Below are 24,116 nucleotides of genomic sequence, written 5' to 3' on the forward strand. Positions count from 1 at the left end.
ATACAATCGTTATGAGACGACTCCTCAACGTAAAAGATGCATTAAGTCAAATGGTCATTGATCATCAATGGGGTGTATGGAAGATCTCAAATTTAGAAAGAGCACAAAGGATCAGGAATTTGATCTTGAATGAGAGTTGGTGGGCTCGTGTGGCATATGTATTGGATTTCACCGAGCCCATCATGACTATGCTCCGTTTTGCTGATACAGATACACCTTGCTTAGGGGATGTGTATGATGGCATGGACACCATGGTTGAGATGGTAAAACATTCTATACAAGCACATGAGAGTGACCCCACACAATGCGAAGCCTTATGCAAACAAGTGCAAGCAATTATCAACCATCGCTGCAATAAGATGACTACCCCATTGCACCTCCTTGCATATGCCTTATCTCCTAGGTACTATAGTGAGGAGATAGCTGGTATGTCGGGTAGAGTTGCACCATTTGCGGATGAGGAGGTTGCTAAGGGGTGCCACAAAGCCCTTTCAAGACTCTTCCCACTGGAAGAAAGGCATGAAAAAGTGAGGGAAGAATTTGGGTTGTTTGCTTCAGGGTTAAAGCATTCTCCATTTGCACTAAAGGACCAAAATAGAATGGGAGCTATCACATGGTCGTACATGTATGGTCAACCTTTCAAGCATCTTCAACCTGTTGCAATCAAAGTCCTATCACAAGTAAGTTTTTTATTTTGTTTTGTAAATTTGTTTTAAAATTTTATGTTTACACTTGCATTGTAGAATTTAGTGTTTCACGCATTCTATAAAATTAATTTGCTTTTCATTTGTATGTTTTGTGACAACTATATAGGTTGCTAGTTCTTCTGCTGCTGAAAGGAATTGGAGTACATACTCCTTTATCCATTCGGTGAAGCGCAACCGGTTAGGCTCCAAGAAAGCCGAGGACTTGGTCTTTGTCCACACCAACTTGCGTCTTTTGTCACGTAAGAATGATCATTACAAGGAAGAGGCAACAAAGCTTTGGAATGTAGCCCCTGAGCATGCAGATTTGGATGCAACACTTCATAATCTTGTTACAGTTGGAGACGGTGATGATGTTGGTGTGGCACGTGGTGCATCTAACATAAGTGGAACCATGCTTGGTTCAAATGATCTTTCAGCAATTGGAGATGACAATGAGAATGTGGATTTTCTTGCAAATCCTTATGATTCAGAGTCAGACTCTGATTGATTGAATCTTCAGACTTCAATCATTTACCATGTTTTTAAATTTTATTTTGTTGGAATCTTGAACATGACCTATTTGAACTTATTGTTTAAGAGTCGAGACTAAACGCTAATGTTGGACAAGCACATATTGATATTGATATATGAATATCATATGAATTTTCAAATATCTTGGATTTTGTTTAAGGGTTCAGTTAACTGTTAAGTATCATAGATTCATAGTCATATTATGCTTTATCAAATGATTTGTTTTTGTATATTTATTGCATTTCTTTGCATATGTTAACATATATATATATATATATATATATATATATATATATATATATATATATATATACACATATACGTTTCCTCCCGCATTCGCATCCAAAAAAAAAAAAAAATCCCCACATCCCGTATCCGCTTTCGGAATCCACTTCAGAATCCGCATCCGAATCGGTAACTTAGCTTAGAGGGAGTCTAGAAATACATGTGTGATTGCATGATTTTGATGGGCCTACTCTTGAGTGCATCGTGAGGAAGTAATGACTTATCATTAGAAAGTCAAAAGATTGATATCAAATTCAGAGTGAGTTTGACAGGCATCCTTGGGTAAAGAGAACTTCTGAGAAAGTAACTAGAAGACCTAACTTCCCAAGATCGATGTTCAAAGGGAGAATTTTGAGGTGCAATCATTTGTGGATGACATCTTCTCTATGAGGAGAAGTTCTAGGTGAAATTCCTTGTAATGCATTATTCATTGTGAGAGAAAATTGAGGTGAAAACCTTTGTACCACCCTCTAACTTGGTTTATGGTGGCTACTATTTCACATATCATGTGTAATGAAAGATGACGATCTTTCATGTGTAAAGTCACTATTGTAAGGTGACAACCTTATCAAAAGTTTGAACTATCTCCTAGATACGCTACATTAACTTGTAGCACCTAAAAGTGTTGGATGTCTAGGAGCAAGTGTTATCATGGTTCTTTGGGCCGGATTTTGCCGGACACTATGATAACCAACTCATCATGGTTCTTTGGGCCGGATTTTGCTGGACACCATGCTAACCAAGTTGTTATAGTTCTTTAGGCCGGATCTTGCCGGACACCATGACATAGTTACTATTATAGACCACACTTAAGGTGGTGTTTAAACTTATATTGAAGTTATGGAAATTTGTGTGTTATGAAAAATGAGAAATTTAGCCTCATAGTGAATTGAATATCATACTGAGATATCTCTTCATATCCTTGAGAGCATAATGTGTTCTAGAAATCCTTCCTTGCTAAGAGGGAGTGTTAAAGTTGTACCTTCAGTCAAATTGATTCGATCTAATATACATTATTGTTTTTGGTAAATCATCATTTCCTATGTATACTTATCCATGTTAAATAATATATATTATTGTATATAATACATATATATATTATAGTATATAATATATATATATATATATATATATATATATATATATATAATAATATATTATATCTATGGTTATTTGTAACAAACAGCTTTTCATATTAAAAACAAAGATGGTTTATAAAGAGATTTTCCAAACAATCATTGAACAGATAACTGAATTCCTTATCATATGACATTAATTGTTTTAACCATCAATGATTAACCGAAATAACCATGTTCAACTAAGATAACTATATCAATGATCAACTGAGATAACTAGATTAACAATTAACTGAAAATAACTGTATCAATGATCAACTAAAATAACTAGTTTAACTGAAAATCATTGTATCAATTATCAACTGAAATAACTAGTTTAACTGAAAACAACTATATCAATGATCAACTGAAATAATGATTAACTAAAAATAATTGTATTTAACAGTAACTATAATAACAATTAACTATCTTTTTCTACATACAAGTAAAGTAAATGCTTATCATGGAAAGAAGAAAAGAAACATACAAGTATCATCTGGTGGGACTTTAGCTGGTTGTGCAAGCCTCAACTTTCGATAAGAGAAGTATTGACTTAGGCTTAACCTCCCAACCTCAGACCATACTTATCTCCACACAATCTATTGAATTAGAAAGGCCCTCCCAACCCTGAGATCAGGCTTGGGATACTTTTAGTCTAGCCACCTAAGCATCCTGGTGTTTAGAATGTCCACACAGTTATGAACGAACATGTCTGCATAACTGACACCTTTGACATCAAGTGATCAATAGATGACAAACATGCCTTTAAACGACCTTGACCAAGGTTTTTCTGATGGGTTTAATGACCCGATCACCACAACTCGACTTGACAATAGGTAAACAACAATACAAACATGCATGAGCTATTAAGTAACATTATTTGGATTTAATTGTATCATATCTGATTTCACTTCCATGTCATTGCAGATTTTAGCTCACCTCTTCACTTTTCCATGGCTATACAGCCAGTGAGTCCTAGGTATTCGGAATCTCAAAGCAATCGGCTCTATTCAGTTAATTCATGACAATTAGATGCTTCCAACATTTCACAATCTATGATTTGAGAGATTATATTCTTTAAAACTTGTATAAATAAGTCATTTGATTCTGACTTCCAATGGCAAAAATAATTCACGATACCATGTCTTGGATACTTTGCTATGATTTATAGTAACAACTTCCTAAGGTTATTTAAGTATGAATGAGTATAATCTGCAGTTTACTTCTATGGAAATCGAAATGCATTAATAGTTGTTAAAGGAATTATAGCAATATTTGGAAAATGATCAACCACATGACCTGGTATAAATTTTGGAAATATTTGAGTCTTGCTAGACGCTAGTGTATCAGCTCTTCTTCAAATTGATTACTAGGCGTAACCACAGTATGTAAATGCAACCTCAACTTCAGTAAGGAAGAACAATATATGACAGTCTCGTAACAGAAATGGCAACGCTATAATCTACAGAAACTTTGAAGTTTGCAAAGATTTGAATGGGTAAGTGGAAGCTAGAAATATGAGCAAAAGGACGGAAATAATGAAAGAAGTCAGCAATGATAGAGGGAGTCGATCTTGAGAAAGGAAGTCAGGTGCTTGAATAGATATATCCGCCTCTCACTCTCGACTTCTATTAAAAAGAAATAACGTGACTCCTTGGCTTCCGTAACATAACTTCCGTAACATAAAGAATATCTTGGCTCTTTGAACGCCAATTAAAAATACCAAGTGTTAAATCGACTTTAAAAGAAAAAGAAAGAAAAAAAGGTTGGAAGAAGATTTGAAGATTAAAAATCAAAAATATTATAGTTTATATCTATCTATGTACACGTAGATATATTTGTGAGGTGGCATCATCACATTATAAGAAAATAATATTATGGTGTCACTTTATATTTATATATGTGTACGTACATAGGTATATATTAAAATAATGTTGTGAAAGATCATTCAAAATCTTTTGAGGTACGTATTATATATTTATTTATTTATTTTATGTTTTAAATTGTTTATTTAATAGCTCATGCAGTCTTGTAGTTGCATCCTGAAGTTCAAGTCACTAGGTCATTGCTAAGGCAATTTAAGGTCATACATGTCAATCCTGATGACTGGACTAGGCTAGTATCTCATTCCATTGATCCCATTTAGCAATGCTTCCCCCTTCATCTTCTCCTGCAATCACCCTTGCAATACTTCCACGATAATAACAAGTTTCATAATAATTTTCATATAAACATTTAAAGAATTTAATTATTAACCATAATTCCAAAACCACGCAACTACTAAACATCACGTGACAACTAATGGATAACGACCATCCTCATTAACAGTTAATAAAACAGATATAAATAACTACCTACTTCACATGATTATAAAAGAAAAATCCGTTCAATCTAACGGCTATGAGCAAATTTAAAATTAGGTCAAAAATTGGATGTAACATTATTTATATTACTAATATATTAATATGTTAACTAGTGATGATTAACCGTAAAAGACATGTCTCCTCTCTTATTTATAATCTTTCATTTGCATTTGGAACACAATCAATAAAATGGCAATTGTTAATACATTTGCAGTGATCCTAGAAATCAACTAACACAAAACAAACCAAAACCAGCCCAAAAGAAATATTGATAGAACTTTGAGAACCTGAATCTCAAACCCAAACCTGGACCAGCAACTAAGCATAATACAATAATTTATATTATTGAAAATATATGCATCAAAGACCCTCATGAGCCAGATTGAAAACTTCACATAATTGGATGATACTCGTAAATATTTAAGAAAATTACAATGTAGCCATCATATGAATCATGCTTTAACAAAAAGTAGCATAAGGTTCACAACTAAGGAGGCTAATCTCTTTGCTGGCCAATAATCTTTATTGGTTGGAAGTCAAAATGCAATCAATCTGAATTTGTTTGTTGTTTGCTGAAAAAAAAATTTGTAGTGAGTGCTATGTAGAGAAGAATGGCCATAGAGCTTAATCGTTAAGTTGAATGAATAGAATGATAATACATACAGAAATAAGTCTTATTTGCAAATCGATCTATACTTTAATTTTAGATTTAATGATTTCACCTTTTTTAAAATTTCACATAATTAAATTTTTTCAGTGCGAACTCGTACACAAATTCATATAAAACAAAAGCAGATTCAAGTGTGAAATTCTCCAAAGAGATGCAGCGTAGGGCAGGAAGAAGGAGAAAATGAGATTTAAAAACAGGAATAAGGCAAAGTAAGAGCACATACAATTTTAATTCAAGGCAGAACTAGGAGAAAGTCTCCAGCAAATATGAAAAACTAAATTATATGCAGAAGATGAGTTTGGAACCACGTTAAAAGTGACTAGAAATCAGATCCAAACAGATCAGTTATGAAGCAAATTTATCAGCACTAAGCCAGATCCTAGTGGATTTGCAGATAAGAAACAAATTAGTAGATCAGATCCAAAGTAAATTAAGGCAAGGAATTTCAATTAGCAAGTAGATCAGATCAGGTGCAAAATTACAGATATGAAGGTATGAATTTGTGGAATTGGGGCAATTTTTGAAGGCATATTTACCATGGAAAATAAGAAAAAATTCCTTCCAGGGTCTCATGAGGAATTGATTGAGCAGATTTATGCTCTTTTTTCTCTCAAAGATGAAGAGGAGGCATTTGATGCCTTCAGCGAGATTATGGGGAAGAATGGCATTACCATGAATGAGAGTTATACAAAAACGTCTTCATTGCACATGTGCAGGCAATGGGATACCTTTTATGGGGTATGCCCCTGGTAAAAAAACATGTTCAACAAAATAATAGGGAGGTGGTACAAAAAGAGATAGGGACCACTGCCGTGGGTTTGGGAGTGTGGAATCTTAAAGAGGAAGAGAAGAAAAGTAAGTATTAGTAAGGCATGGAAGCTTTTCAGAAAAGATGTTGAAAAAAAAAAACTGGATGAGTTCAAAGCCAATGTTTACAATGAAGGCAAATGTATTTGACCCAGTCCTAGTTATGAAGCTCATAGTGATTGATAAGGGGGTGGCATACTTTCACCACATTAATTGATTCCGGTGTATTTTCTTTAATATATATAAAGGGGGTTGTCCACATATGAAAGCACTTATATATTACAATGTGTGTGGAGATACACATATGTATGTATACACACACGCACACACACAGAGTCCTAGTTGTGAAGCTCGTAGTGATTGGTAAGGGGGTGGCGTACTTCACCACATTAATTGATTCTTGTGTATTTTCTTTAATATATATAAAGGGAGTTGTCCACATATGACAGCACTTATATATTACAATGCATGTGCGTCTACACATATGTATGTATACACACACACACACACACACACACACATATATGCAACTTCTATGTTTATCTGCTCTATAAAATGCTGATAAGTGTCAATTATAAATTTGTTATACCAAGACCAGATATATGAACAAATCTAAGGTAACAAAATCATTCATCAGGAGCCATTAATAGTTGTTTTCTGCTTTCATTAATGATGTCTATTGCTTGCTTCTCAATCTACTATGAATTGTGTTATGATGTAATGTTCATATGTTAAAAACACAATAGCCTTAATGAATTTATAAATCAAGCATTTAAGAATGAGAAATTTACTAGGGTTCTTAACAGTTAATGTTCTGTAATGAGTTTAAGCAAGGGTTCTTAACAGTGAATGGTCAGTAATGAGTTTAAGCTAGAAGCTAGCGTCAATCATTTCATTTGATATTTTGTAATTGCTATCATAAATACTGGCACTTGCAATAGATTCACATTTTGATGGTCACTTGTATTTTCTAAGCAATTTGCTCAAACAACAGAAATATAAATGCTTAATATTGATTGTAATCATGTTAAAAGTTTCATTAATGACTTAGAAAAGAATAACTATCCTAATTGGAATGAGAAGGTTTTTGTCTTGGTTTGTGTCTGGGCTCATGGTTACAATAGATTCACATTTTGATGTTCACTTGTATTTTCTAAGCAATTTGCTCGAACAACAGAAATATAAATGCTTAATATTGATTGTAATCATGTTAAAAGTTTCATTAATGACTTAGAAAAGAATAACTATCCTAATTGGAATGAGAAGATTTTTGTCTTGGTTTGTGTCTGGGCTCATGGTATGGCCCTGGGTTCGCCCAGGCACTGGGGTTCTCTGTGGGTTCCACATAGCCTAGACAAGTACCCTGGGCAAACCCAAGGTCGTACCCAAACCGGATCAGTATCTGGGCTGAGACAGGACCAGAAAAATGGATACAGTATGGTCTGCCACATTATATAGTATGGATAGTTTTTAAAACATTTTCTACAGTTTTTAACCAAAGAGAAATAAAATAGTAATTCTAACTGTAATTGTGTATGAAGAATATGGATAAAGTTATGTTGTATTTTTTATTAAATCCTAATATTTAAGTAATTGTAATTGTCGCAAACCATCCAATAAATATTTTATAAAAATGACAAAATACAAACATTATATGAAGGACTAACAGATCCTCGTGTTTGTTGACATAAAAGTTCATTTAAGGGAATAATCATAACTTTTTAATTTGTTTGATTTAAAATGTTTACGTTTTACTCTAAAGCAAATTGCTTACTCAATTTTTCAGAATTTATTAGCTACACAAGATGGAAATTTTTGACAAGAATGTCATAAATGACAGGCCAGTTTAATATTTGTACTGATGCCCCAAATTCAATATACTGTCATCCACTTATTTTATTTTTCCTTTCATATTAGGTTTATAATCTTCATAAATGGATACAGAAAGCATCACAAGAACTCAACCTATTTATATTCCACTCCTTAGCATTTGCAATAAGAAAACACCACATGGAAACAAGGAGATCGGAATTGAAAGTAATGTTTCATGTAAGCTACAAATGGCTAAAACCGTCGCTTACCGCATTAAGGTTTCCAATTCCTCCTCTAAGACAAACTGAAATAAGTCCATCAGATACCTAACCTCTGTCTGCACCAGAAAACCAGAAATCATTAATTTACATTAATCAAAATACAAATTGATTTTAATACTTTATATTTTATGAATATCTGCCCTATCTTCCACAGTACTTAATGTAATGACAGTCACGCATAAGCCATAAGACTAGACAATCTATTTCTGAGCTTTTCATTTACCATGTTACCATGACATTGTGGGGATCGGCTGTCATGAATAGAACAAAATAAAACAGTGCCAGGAATGCATGTTTCTGGCCTTACGACCCCTTTTGATCTGCCAATTCATTTCTTAAGAAATCAAATCTTATAAGAAATGTCTTAGTGAGATATCTATTTGGTTTTTAATACATTATGGAGATAATTATTACAAAGAAAGCTGTAGATCCACATGAAAACATCCATATTTTTGGGACCCTGTAAATGTTTAGGACTGTTGGATGTGCAATATTCCAGTTTTGCTTGATAGTCGATAGTCTTGTTTTTAATGAAGCATTGACAGACTGGAAAGTCACAGCATTGGAATGTTCAAAATCAGAGTGCAGAGTTTGCCAATGCTCTCATTGATTGAGCATTGGAGACTGTCTAAATTGATTAGAAGTTTAGTTGATCATTCGTGATCTTTGATTCTTTATACTTGACATAAAGGAACAAATAAAGCTTTTAACAATAGCGTAAATATTGACCCTATTTAATATCCTTAAAATTTTAATAACACTGAAACTCGTGGGAGTTGTTTTTAAAAATGTAATATTTGGGAAGCCCTTCAAAGACTAAATTCAGAAATTAATAAATGTAAGATTATGTAAGTGCATAATTGTGAAGCTTAATCTGGGTAAGCTTAACTCAGGTAATTTAAACTCATGCAATAATAATTTGACTAAAGTAAATTAAATTCAGAAATCAAAGATTCATGTAATTAATCAATGTAAGTTTATGTTAGTGTAAACATTATTTTAAAGCTTGATTCAGTAAATTAAAATCCTGCAATAATAAGGCATACACATTGCCAAGTTATCCTTTACGCATTAAATTTGTCTACTAAAGCCCATAACTATTGATGACAGGGATAACAAAGAGATAACTGAGAAAATTACAAAGAGATAGCTCGGAAAATTACAAGAAATAATTTGCTTTCTATTTCAATAAAAATGAAATAGAAATTCTTCAATTACAAAATATTAGCCACTTAGGTTGTACAACTTTGCAAGATGAAGCTAAAGGTATTCGTCTTCACCTCTTAGCTGCTACTACTCTTTATCTATGAAGAGAAAAAATTAGTTCTGAACAAATATCCTCTAGCGCAAGCCTCCCTTTTATAGCACTTTGTGCCTGTTATAAATCCTACTTCCCCTCTTGGAGAGCAACTCATAGCAATCAAGAATGCAACACATAGCCAATAGATGACTGTTCAACTTCCCCAGAAGAGCACCTAAAGAGGTACCTTTACAATTTTTTATGCAACTCCTTACTACTTATGAATGTGTGACCTCTTCCCCTTCCCAATTTCTGTACCAAGATGGGGTTATTTACGATGCTAGCATTATAAATGGTAGGAAAATGAGTCCCTTCTTAAAAATTACAATTTCCTTTAGACAGGCTAAAATATTACATGATTTTTAACACCTATCCCCTTTTAGACACTTTTCTAGATACATGGACACCTATATGTTGCGTTGTAAACACACACACCCCATTGTAAATGGGGACCCCCTCTATTTTTCTTAGTTGCTTAGGTATTCTGCTAAATTTTTTGCTTAGCTTGGCAGTAATTTCAGTCTCAGCTTCTTAGCTGTTGGTAAGGGAGTAAACCTTTGTCAGTTTGGAAGAATGCAAAAGTTTGTCCTGGGTGAAGTCGATCAAATTAGGAATGGGTAAGTTAGGAAATTTAACTCTAAAATCCATGAGCAAGCGACCTGGTAATAGAGTGCAAAATCATGAGGAAGATTGCTTGATAAAACATAATTTAAAAATTGTCATGTGATCGTGGAAAATTCTACAAATAGAAGAAGGCATTTGTGAGAAGATAATGAAATTTGGAAAAACGAGTGAGGATTAGAGAAAGGTTTTCATGATAGATGAGCACTAATGAAAATTCCTAGATAGAAATAAGGATATTATCCTTGGAATGCAAATGAAACAAGGATTTTTGGATTTTACCCAAAAATTGGAAATGGAATATGGAATTTATCCAAAAACAAAACAAGGAAAATCCACATCTCCTAAAGCTAGCACTTGAAAATCCACAACAAGGTTGAATTTCCCTTGGATTGTCCACATTCCACTTACATTTTTCTTGGAAAATCCATGATTGCCTTTGATTTCCACTTGCAAATCCATTCACACAACCGATATGCGTTGAATAATCCAATTCATGGTCATATTTCCCTTCAAAATTCCTTGGATTGCATAGAATTATGGCCTCAAGAATCCCTACCATTTTTGAATTTACACACTTAGGGAGAGAATGAGGTTTAAGAAATGCAAAAACTCCAAGGTTTGCATCAAAAAATCCAACTCCACCTCTGATTTTTTACCTTGTTTTTGTTAGGAGAAGGGAGATTGTTAAGTGGTTGGCACTTAGATATGATGCTTATGTATTGCACTAATGACATGTTTGTCATTGATGTCGACATATATATGTTTGTGCATATGAAAGACAGATTTTGTACATCCTAGAGGTTGAATTGATCAGCAAAGATGGAATATGACAAGATAAGTTATGCGGGCTTAGAATCATGTTCAGGGATGTGTTTAGATACTACATTTGTGTGTGTATGTTTGTACGAAGGATTGGATGAGTCATAGTTGATTTCGTAAAAAGTGTTGATCACCATTGCCTTACCATTATAAACTGCCTTAAGGAATACTGCGGGGGGGGTGTTTCTACAAACTTCTGTCGCCAACTGGATATTATTAATTACTTTGAACCGTGCATAAGAAAGTAAACAACTAATGTTGAACAATAAAAGTAACCATGCATAGAGACAACTCATAACACCATATTTTGTTAACTAGGAAAACCCTGGCCAAGGGAAAACCCCGATGGAGATGATACCCACTAGATGATGTACTAATATAAATGTTCCTTGTAAGAGGATGGACCCTGTTAGGACTATATAAACTCATTCAATAAATATGAGTCCCTGTTAGGAGTTGTGGTACAATGAGTGCAACAAGACCTCACTGCCCAAACATGCACTTCCAATTACAAGAAGAGCTTTTCAATTACAAGAAGAGCTCATTGCCCAAACAAGTAATTAAAGTTCCTCGAATACAGAAGTATGGATGTTGTACCTTCTTTCAGCTGATCTCTGACCTCAGCTCGATCTCAAATCACAAAATTAGGTTATCAAAATTCGCTTCTGCATATGATACAAAATTTTGCATTCACAAATGCATTTTACTTCATAATAATCTCGCAAGATGTCTTTGCATAAATACCATGCCTTTTCACAAATTGCTGCTAGGTCAACTAAGACCAAAATAAACTTTTCATCTTAGAGTAAACATCTAAGATGTCGTCCCTAATTGGTCAAGTAATTATTTTATAAACAAAATAATTCCTTTGCCTTTCATTCCAATGTTCTGTACATCTTAAATATCTTTCTTCTGTACTGTCCATACTAATGTCCGAGGTTATACACATCATCATCAACATGTATATTGTTCCCATATATCTATACTGGAAAGAAATAGATGATGGATTGATGATTTTGGTAATATTTGTTGATGATATCATATTTGGAGGAAATGATAATGAAAGTGACAAGTTTGAAGAAGAAATGAAGAAGGAATTTGAAATGAGTATGATAGGAGAGATGAAATACTTTCTGGGATTACAGATTGTGCAGGAGAAAGAAGGAATCTTTATTTCTCGGACTAAGTATTTGAAAGATCTATTGAAAAGGTTTGGTTTGGAAACATGTAAACCAGTTGGAACACCTATGGTAACTGAACACGAGTTATCTACAAAGGATGAGACACCTACTGTTGAGCAGAAGTAAAGATCTATGATTGGAGGATTGCAATATCTGACTCACACAAGGCCGGATATAGCAAATGCAGTTGGAATTGTTGCAAGATTTCAAGTTGATCCCAGAGAAGCACATTATGCAGCAGTTAAAAGGATATTTAGATATCTGAAGAGAACACCAGAGTTCGGATTGTGGTATGACAGATCTAATGACTTCACTTTATATGCTTATATTGATGTTGATTGGGCAGGCAGTACGGATGACAAAAAGAGCACCAGTGGTGGAGCATTCTTTTTTGGAAGAAGATTGGTTTCTTGGTTAAACAAGAAGCGGGACTGTATCTCACAAAGTACAACAAAGGCGGAATATGTTGCAGCAACAAACAATTGTAATCAAGTTGTTTGGATGAAGCAAATTCTGAAGGATATAAGAATAGAGCTCAGTGAACCTGTTGTCATACATTGTGATAACACAAGCATAGTGAATATGTCTAAGAATCCAGTGTTGCATTCTAACACTAAGCACATTTCTATCAAATATCACATGTTAAGAGAGAAAGTTGCAAAAAAGGAAATCAGATTGGAGTATGTAAGCATCAAAGAGCAGATTGCAGATATTTTCACCAAGCCTCTTCCCAAAGAGACTTTTGAGTATTTGCGAGGTATGCTAGGGGTTATGCCCCTACCTACATCAGAGTAGATGATGCAAGAATGCATCAGTCCAATGTTACAAAGCACTATTGTTTGTCTGGACTGAATGCTTGCCTTAGCATGAAAAACAGCTTGATATAGAGCACATTGAGGTATATCAATGGGGGAGAATGATTGATGAAGAGGATTTGAAAAGAAAGGATAACAACCTTTAACTGTTGGTATTCTTGGAACTAGATGTTTTTCATCTATGTTGCCATCAATGCCAAAGGGGGAGATTGTTGGAAGCATGAACGTTGATGATACTTCTACGGGGGAGTATTGTAGAAACATGATTAGATCATTATCATGATAATATGTTACATTCATGACTGTGTTTGTCATTAATGTCAACATAGCAGTTTTCTGTGGTGTCTGACAAAAGAACAGCAGTAAGAGCAAGTTGGTACGGACAGATCGTTGAGCATTTTTACTAAGTGAAGTTAAAGGGAGATACTACTAAGTGTCTAGTATATGCAACTAACCTTGGAAGCATAAGATATTAAGTCTAGAAGAAGTTATGCAAGTTTTGGTGAAAACTATTCTGAGATAGAGTTTGCAAAAGCATGTTCCGGTAAACTTGTTATATCTCTTAGCAGAGTTGTTATTTGAGAAGCAAGGTTAAAGGCGTGTAGAAGACATGTTGGAGATGACGTGGTTAAGCTTGCTCATTATAATATTACACATATAGAAAATTATTCAAGTTACAAGGCTAAAGATTAATGTTATCGCTAAGTATAACGTGTTCTTAATGAGGTCCTATAATAATTAATTGAGAAGGTGTAATAGCCAACTCAAGCAATTGTTTTATGGATTCAGTATAAAGGAAGGACATTTTCCTTTGTTATGTATGAATGTATGAATGATTGCAAGAAGCACGAAGAGCAAAACAGAAGAGAAGCAAGTTGAAATGCGAAGATAAGTAGAGCAGAGCAAAGTTGGAGAGAACTTCGTTGCCGAGGTTTTATTTTAAGATTCAAGGTTTGATATTTGGATCCGAGGTTTATGAACTAGTCTACAAGGTCTGACAGTGATTGGTCCAATTGACAGGACAAAGGAAAGAGGATAAAGCGCAGTACAAACAATTATTCTACAAGGAATAGTTACGAGATCAATTGGACAGTAAAGTTCAGTGGTCTTGCCACAGAAGCTATTTGGAAAGCGGGTCCTTCTGCCTTCTACAACTCCTAACAGGGTTGGAATCTCCTAACAGGGATTCAATGTCTCCTAACAAGGACTCTTATGTACTGAATGTGTTCATAGACTCCTAACAGGGTCCATCCTCTAACAAGGAATATATATCAGTATATCTTTCTGGGCATCATTCCCACTAGGGTTTTCCCTCTAATCAAGGGTTTCCCTACTTAACAAATCTCATGTAATTGTGCATGTGCATCTTGTTATGGTTGTTGTTTACTTTGATTGGATGGTTAAGATTAATTAAGGTTGATAAATGTTTTAATTGGATAACTGATTCACCCCTCCTGCCTCTCTGTTATCTTGGTGGACTATTATTTCTAACCATTGGTATCAGAGCTTGGTCATAGTTTCGAATCCTCAGACCCTCGGGTAACACTGGGCGGAGATTGTTGGAAATTTATTCAGCGCTCCCCTCAGGATTCGTGACAACGGCTTAACCACCTCTTGTGTACTATAAGTTGAGTGGTTGTATCGAGCATTGATAGATCAATCTTTTGGTGCAATTGCAAACCCACTCTAACAGTTAAATGTATGAAGGTGTTAATTGTAACCAACAAAATTAGGGCTTACACTAAATTATCTCGACTGTTAATTTAGAATGAATTTGACTCCTTCATTTGTAATTGGGAGGTCTATAAGATGCAAGGCCTTCTCATTTGTAAAGTACCTCCAACTAGCACTTTCACTTCCAACATCTAGGTGAAATAAGCATCCTCCTCTAATAACTCTGCTTTGCACTCTTCTTCCTAGATGTGGAATCAGCTTCGTCAAAAACCCAACCTCCTCTACCATACTTTTTGTGCACAACTCTTTCTCAATGTGGAATTTATTCCACAATCATTCAAACCCCTCCAAATGTTGTTCCACTCAAAATTCCTCCTCATCTCACCACTCAACATTTTCCTTCTCTTCTTTGTGGGTTTTAACCCACCCAAGTTCACTCAACCCCACGAAATGCATCTCCTTGGCACCCAACATACACCTCTTTAGCATACCCTTGCTTTACAACCAACCTCTTTGCTCAGCTACTCCATGCTTTCCATCATCCTTATGTCCTCCAACGGACATTTCACAATTATAGGTACACCTTCATTTCTAACCAAACCACCCACAACTACAATCCATTTCTTTCCTTCTTTTATGCCTTCCTAAAGACATGCTCCTTTATCTTCAATTGATGCAAGCCATTTAGCCTCACCTACTACAATTTTTTCTTCACCTTCCTCTTCAACTATCAATATTATCAAGCCTTCACAAAGACTTGCATCTACTTCATTATCTCCCACCTTCTTCTCAAGTTTAGTTTCTAACAAGCGATTGATTCTTGGAATCTCCTCTAAGATGATGACATCATCTTCATTGATGTGCTCATAAAAGGACCCTCAGAATGCATTGACTTTTTCTTAATTGCAACCTCCTTGATCTTGCTCTCTATGCCTCTCAATAAAAATGTGTATACTACAAAATCATCTTCATCTCCATTGCATTTTGGACCTTCCAAGTCTTCTATTATAACCTCTTTTTCTGTGCCACATGCAAAGCACCTTGCTACATCTTTCTTCCAAGGTTTTGTATGCCAATATCCACAAGAACTGCATTGAAAACATTGGTCTGTAATAAATTTCAATCGCATCATTAACATAAAAATAAAAGCACGGCTTGAAAGTTTGCACAGCAAATAATATGAAACCATAAGCTGCTAAAACAACTTTGCATATAAAATAGCATGCTTATAAACAATACTTAGTTAAAAATGCAAATGAAGGCAAAGGAAAATGTGTGCCCTGGTTCAAAAACAAGTTCAAATAAGTAAGAGAACCACATAAAAATTGTTTGAACATGTATATACAAGCTTAAAAAACGCAAAAGAAATTTAAAAGGGCATGACATTCAAATGAAAGCAACCATTAAAATGTGCACATAATTAAACAAAAACATCGAATCTTATATAGAAGTGCAAAGAAAATGGTGAAAGTGAAGCAGTACCAGTTTAAACACACATAAAATGGAAGAAAGTGGTTCGTATTTGCAGCCAAATGTCAGTATGATGCTTCCATAAGAGTTCAATACATCACCTAGAGGAGAAAACTAATCTCACTGCATTTTGAAATAGGTTTAAACCAATAGCAAAGGGATATAAATGTCAAAAAAAAGCTTGGCGATGATTGCATTAATGACACTGAACCATGTGGCCAGGACTTTTAGTCCCATTAACATGTTCATTGAAAGATTTGCTTGATGCACATCAAGTAGAACAGTCCACTTACACTATGCAATGCAGACTTTCTAGTCCGCTTTGCATATGCAATGCATTAGAAAGGTATGTAAAAGAGTCTAAAGTCTTCGATTGCTAGATGTAGTGCAGGATTTTTACCCTGATTTGCATGAAATGGAACCCAAGGAATTTGCAACGAAGTCAAAAAAAAACTCGGATTTTTCAAAGAATATTGTCAAATCCAGGGGTAGGAATTCAAAGGCTGTGAAGACCGGAGAGGAAATTGCAGCAGGTCTGCAATCAACTATTAAGGAAAAAATTTCACCAAGTAAAAGATTGAGGAGGAGAACGCCATGTTCTCCTTGTCACTAATGAATATTCATTCTTGGAATGTCAGGGGCATCAATGCCCCTGACAAGCAATATAGAATCAAGCTTGATTCTTCACAAGCAGAAGTAATTCTTTTGCAAGAAACAAAATTATCTTACAACAGATTTTCTAAATCAGTTCATAAGTGGTCTTTATGGAGCTTGCATCATCTACAAGGTTATGGAGCTTTTGGTGTGTTAAGGTTGTAGCTTCAATCGAATCAATTCAATCATGAGAGACATTGTTTAGACTAATATTCTTTTATATATATATATATATATATATATGGTTATTTATATTATTGCTAATAAATTATTATTATCTAATGATGATTAACCAAAGAGCTCCTCTCATATTTATAAGTCTTCAAATCTGCATTTGGAAACAACCAATAACAATGGCAGTGTTATTACATATGACAAATAACGATCGAAGATACTTCAACATGGTATCAAAGCCAGGTTCTTTGAGATTTTAAATTATTTTGAAGTGATTGTACCAAGAAGAAGACACAACCTTACATGCACATTCGATCCATTATCAAAACCAATAATATGTAGCAAACAAGGAGACTGCAAGTATTAAGATATATTTTGATGATGCATCTTGGAATAGCGAGAGCTATTGAGTCATTTAATCGTTCAATAATTTTTGCAATGATAAACGTTAAGGACATGGAGACAAACCAAATAAGCATGGTGGAGTCGACAAACTCGCCACTTTGAACTGATTTTAAGGCAGTGATTATCGATAAATTAAGGAGAAAAATATAGTTACTAGACGAAATTCTTGTCAATCCACCCAGTTAGCAATCACGATTAGAAATTAATGAATTTCAATATAAAATGCAATTACAATGATTCATCGGAAATAATGAAGATTCTAAGGTTGTGAAGCCGTGAAATCCTCTTCTGCTATCCCCGTACAAAAATTGTTGTGATCCACAAAAGCTTTATTGAAAAAGAAGAACCTCTCTGTGCTAGGCTTTGTAAGCTTTGACGATGTATAGATAATGATAGTCACCATGAAGTCAATGAGTGGGAAAGAACTAGACGGTGCCATTATCATTAATAATCATTGAGAATTTAGTCGATTATCGCTCAATTACAGTAATTGAATTATTTGGAGGGTATCAATTATAAATCAAATGTCTAAGTGCACCCCCCCATGAGACGTGTTTCATCTTAGAGATGCAAATCTCACATCCTTCAAAGTATGGAATTAAATTAATGTCAAATCTTTATCAAAGATTCTATGCTTCGAGAAAACATTGAGAATAATTTTATGATTGATTATTATCTTTAGTGATAAATTGGCAGGGCAAATAAGAAGTAACTGGGTAAAAACGACTAGTGGTCATTATTAGATTTTAAGCAGCAAATTATCTATGGAAATGCTTTTAAAGAATATCATCGAATGGAAGGCAATGATTGTAGCAGATATTTGGAGCGAACTGTGAAAGACTTCAAAAACTATCAAGCGATTGAATTTGGCGAGTGGCAAGCCAAAAACCAAAACCACTTTGTGTCAATAGGGGATCCTTGGAACAAGTATGGAGATTTGTAAAAGCATTGCAAATGACGATCTTGATAGAGATTGTGGTTGGGAATGCTCATATGGTTATATATGAATGATGCTTTGCATATTTAAGGCATTTGAACTTTTTGGTAAAATGTTTCAATGCTTGAAGAGGGACCGCTTGAAGGGAAAATAATATACATCCCCAATGATATATAACAAGTCCATCAACACCTAGAGAGAGATATGATCCTTGTCACATAAGTTTATGAGTTGACATAGTCAACACTTCAATTTCCTGCGGACTGGATGATGAGGCAACATTTCTCTGGTCAACATGATTTGGTGTCATTCAAATATCTATGGGATAAGTCATTATGCATATATTGTACGTAATATACAAAGATGAAAGAAAAAAGTCAAAGAATCGCTAATTATAGTAGACAATACCCAAAAGCTTTGACAATGGTTTTTGTCGTTAAATATGAAGCCGCGATGATTATTTTTACAATAATGGGAATTCAAATGGTATTGGAACTAGTAAGGAGTATTCTTATTTGATATTCTCAATGATTGGATCTTCTACAAGAGTTCCCAACCCAATTTACCTCATGCAGTCGTCAGATCCTCCTTGCAAGGTTTGCCACAAGCTATCCCAACTCCTCAAAAAATAAATTTAGATTACAGCTCTTACACGCTGTCCACCCTTTTTCTTATAGATGGGCATCAATGTTCAATATGGAAGGGAATACTCTTGACAATGACGAGTATTGATGATAAAAGGATATTAATAACAATTAGGCGTTCATCGAAGGAGAGTTAAAATGTAAATCCTTCGTGTTAGATCCTCCTTGCAAGGTCTGTCATAAGCTATCCCAGCTCCTCCCAAAATAAATTTAGATTACAGCTCTTAGACGTCATCCACCCTTTTTCTTACAGATGGGCATCGACATTCAATATGGAAGGGAATACTCTTGACAATGACAAGTATTAATGATAAAAGGATATAAATAACAATTAAGCATCCATCGAAGGAGAGTTACAATGTAAATCCTTTGTGTCAAATTTGAGTGGATGCAGAGTGGCAGAACCACACATTGACTGAGCTATAGAACAACCAATAACATAATTAATGCTTAGCAAATCCCCCAATCACAATATTAAGACTCTCATGCCAGGTCAACAAAGACAACATCTATGAGCATAATATAAATTGCTAGAAATATAATCTTATCGAAGAAAAAAAATTATATGCAACTTTTGAATCCATGTCTATGCATGTTACAAGTTCCTTACTTCTTACTTCTAATCTCCATTAAAAAGGCTCAGAACTTCAATTGCTGACCAGAGTACCGATCTGGATTAATGAATAAGAGTTTGCGTTGGATAAAGTACATGGATGTGGCAGTGTTGCCTCTCTATATATTGATGGTGGTGATTGATTTGTTAATGGTAATGCCTCTAAAGAATTTGAAATCGCAGTATGTCAATTTAAATTCATTGTCACAGATATATAGGTGCACTAAGTTCAATATGCTCAATTCTCAAAAAACAAATGAAAATATGGATTAAAGTCAAGGAATGAGTTAGGACTATAAAAATTGTATTCTACGATCAAAATAAAAATAAATAAATAAGAATATCAAGAATCAAAATCAAGAATTTGTATTCTTTGTGAACAACTACTATTGTAAATTTGTTAAAAGCGTGGAGCCAACAGCTGTGAGAGAAGATATCATTGATTAAGAGTCTTAGAGGTACTATGGCACCTTGTGGAGGCTATCTAGTTGAGAAAGATGAACAAGTCCAATTGGGCAGAAAATTTACTGTCCAACAAATATGATGAATAGAGGATTCCAAAGGCCAATGTCATCAGAAATAAGAAGGAAAGTCCTAAGCTCCCAACAATAGTAGTAGAGCAGGTTGATTCCATATCGAGTTAACAAATAAATTAATCAGTCAATGACAACCTGAATCTAACATCTCAACTCTTAATGGTGACTGAAATTTCTAGAAATGAAGCATGTGGGAATTCAACATTGTGGGGATGAATGATTACCTTAATCAATGTTTCATTCCCCATTGGAAGCATTTTCTAATTTGATGTATATGGACCTTCATTGGAACATCTTATATCAAGGCTGTTGATGTACAGATAAGTATTTTTTATCTTTGACTATTACACTTATTTGTTTATTATAGTCTCTTGCTTATATGTATGAATATTAAGAGTCCTATGCCTTGATGTACTCTTGTTCTATTCTTTGGTCTCCAAAGATTCTCTTGCAAGAAGAGAAGAATGGTGAATTAGGTCTGCTGCCAACGCATTAGTGCAAGTCTTGGTCTATGCGATTTTTTTTTGAAGGAAAAAGGTCTTCGATGATTGGGACTATGTATTATTCTATATTAAGAGGGAGTCTAACAATTCTTCAAGCTAACAATTCTTCAAGGCAACGCAAGAGCTTAGAAGATTGATTTTCGAAGGGAATCTAGAAATACATGTGTCTGACTACATGATTTTGATGGGCCTACTCCTATGTACATCATTAGGAAGTAATGACTTATCACTAGAAAATCAGAAGATCGATATCAGATTCAAAGGGAGTCCGACAAGCATCCTTGGGCGAAGAGAGCCTCTAAGAAAGTAACTACAGGACCTAACTTCCCAAGATCATTGTTCAAAAGGAGAATTTTAAGGTGGAATCCCTTATGAATGATATCTTCTCTATGAGAGAGAAGTTCTACGTGAAATTCTATGTAATGCATTCTTCTCTATGAGAGAGAAGTTGAGGTGAAAGCCCTTGTTCCACCTTCTAACTTGGTTCATGGTGGTTACTATTTTGCATATGTGGATTATGTCATGAAAGGTGATGATCTTTCATTGATATATACATATACATACATATATATATATATTTGGAGGGTTGCTATTGTAAGGTGGCGATCTTATCAATAGCTTGACCTATTATCATGACAGACTACATTAGGTTGTTGTCCCAGAGTGTCAGTAGTCATGATAAGGAATGTATCATCATCAGACTACATTAACTTGCTGTCCTGGAGTGTCAGTAGCCATGATAATAAACGTATCATGATCAGACTACATTAATTTGCTATCTTGGAGTGTTGGAGATCATGATACTTGTCATGATAGAGTTCATGACATGTTGATTACTAGTTATCCAATCGACTTCATTAAGTTGTTGTCCCGGAGTGTCAGAAATCAGATAACTCATATCCTACTAGGATATAACATATTCTTTTGGTAGGTATCAAGGATTTTTTTATGCCAGGGTACATACCAAAAGAATATAAGTATGATGAATATTACATGATTGATATTTCTTGTTGAATTATAATTCGGATTATATTGAAAGATAATGGATATAAGCTGATATACTTAAATATTTCATTCCAAGAATATCATATTGAGATGAATCTTTTCATATACTTGAGAGCATAATATGTTCTATAACAATCTTCCCTAGCTAAGAGGGAGTTTAAGGTTGTAGCTTCTGTCAGATTGGTTCGATCATGAGATACATTGTTTAGACAAATGTTGTTCTTTTATATATATATATATGGTTATTTATATTATTGCTAATAAATTATTATTATCTAATCATGCTTAAACAAAGAGACATGTCTCCTCTCATATTTATAAGTCTTCAAATCTGCATTTGGAAAACACAAATAAAATGGCAGTGTTATTACATTTGGAGAAAATGATTCTAGATACTTCAACACGGTGGTCTTATGGTTTTTTGGAATCCGAGATCTACTCAATGTCATCTTATCAAGCAAGACACTAACTGGTAACTTGTGCACATTCAGCATTTTCAACTTTCATCCATGCTACTCAAGTATACGGACCTACATCTACAACTGACAAGAGAAGTCTTTGGGAGACTCTCACACTTCTTATCCAACAGCATGCAGACACTAACTTTATCATTGGGGGTGATTTTAATGCTATTACCTCCGATTGTGAGAAGCAAGGTGGGATCTGCACTCCTATGTGGGTAATGCAAGATTTTGTGCACTTCATAAATAATAACAATTTGTGGGATGTTATACCCAGCAATGGTTGTTTCACTTGGACAAACAAGCAAGTACGTTTTCTTCAAATTGCTGAAAGGTTATCATAGGTCTGGAAATTACAATCCTCATCTTTTCAATCGGAGGTAATGTCTTTTTCTAGCTCTGATCATTTTCCTATTCTACTCCAGCTTTCATCTGATTCATCTTTAACCAGATCTAGGCGTATATCATCTTTCAAATTAATGGCATGTGGTTTAGACATCCTAATTTTCATTCACTGTTAAAGCAATGGTGGGTAAGTTCACCACCTATTCATGGTACGAATATGTTTCAATTTTCTAAGAAGCTGCAATGTCAAGGGTCAAATTAAGGTCTGGAACAAGGAAGTTTTCAAAAACATTTTTTAGCAGAAAAAACTTGTGTAACTCCACCTAGCAGAGATAAATGTAGACATAATCAGATTTGGCCTTAATCAATCATCCTATTAAAGGCAGAAATCTCTCCAAATGTAGTGGGAAAAATTATGTATGAGGGAACAGGAATATTGATGGCAAAAGTCATGAGAATTATGGTTGGCACAAGGAGATCAAAAACCAACTTCTTCCACTCGTATGCAAAACAAAAAAGAGCCACAAATACTATTTTCTCAATCCATAATTCTGTGTCAGACCAGTTGCTTACTGATCTTGAGATTGAATCTGAGGGTGTCAGATTCTTTCAGAGCTTTCTTTCTCCTAACACCTCATACTCCCCTGCACCTGAACAGGAATCTCATCTATCAGGGTGCATCCCTTTTTTAAGTTCAGACACGCATAATCAGCTCCTCATGGCTCCCTTTACTTTAATGGAAATTCATAAAGTCCTCTTTTCCATGGCAGCTGAAAAAGCACCAAGGCCAGATGGTTTTACAGCTCTCTTTTTTCAAAAATGTTGTGATGTAATTTGTTTTGATCTCTTAGCTGTATTGGAAGAGCCTAGAAAGAGTTCCTTCATTCTACAAAGCTTCAATGCCACAAATATTGCTTTAGTTCCTAAATCTTTCGCTGATTTCGTCCTATTGCTCTCTGCAATAAAATATACAAAATTATTTCAAAGGCAATATACTTAAGGCTTCAACATCTGATTGGCAAGATTATCTCCCCCAAACAAGGAGGCTTTGTCCCAGGGAAAGAAACTGTGGATGGTGCCCTTGTTGCTCATGAAACTCTCCACACTAGTAACATGCAGCAAATCCCATCTTGTGGGGTTAAATTAGATATGATGAAAGCATACGATAGACTTAACTGAGACTTTTTATTCAAAGTGCTCAGGCAGTTTGGTTTTGCCGAAAATGGTGTAAATGGATGAAGGCTTGTATATTTGGAGCCCACTTTTCAAATATCATTAATGGGGCTCCAGCTGGTTATTTTACATCTACCAGGGAGTTAGGCATGGAGATCCCCTATCTCCTTTTTTGTTCATCATCATGGCAGAGGCTTCTGTCAATACATTAATCCAAAAAGAGATCATGGTCT

The 24,116-nt window shown here is 34.7% G+C and overlaps 1 protein-coding gene across 1 annotated transcript in view; it reads right to left on the reverse strand.

Moving 5' to 3' along the window:
- CPT4 (Undecaprenyl pyrophosphate synthetase family protein) overlaps window positions 1–24,116 on the reverse strand; it is a 71,028-nt gene that overhangs the window by 18,154 nt on the left and 28,758 nt on the right. Inside the window, exon 2 of the mRNA XM_089826338.1 lies at window positions 8,539–8,606. Coding sequence (XP_089682464.1) covers window positions 8,539–8,606 — 68 coding nt within the window. The remainder of the gene's footprint in view (window positions 1–8,538; window positions 8,607–24,116) is intronic.

This window comes from Cupressus sempervirens, chromosome 4 (genome assembly GCF_028749045.1).
Source record: "Cupressus sempervirens isolate cs-2001-9-10 chromosome 4, ASM2874904v1, whole genome shotgun sequence".
NCBI classification, from domain to species: Eukaryota; Viridiplantae; Streptophyta; class Pinopsida; order Cupressales; family Cupressaceae; genus Cupressus; species Cupressus sempervirens.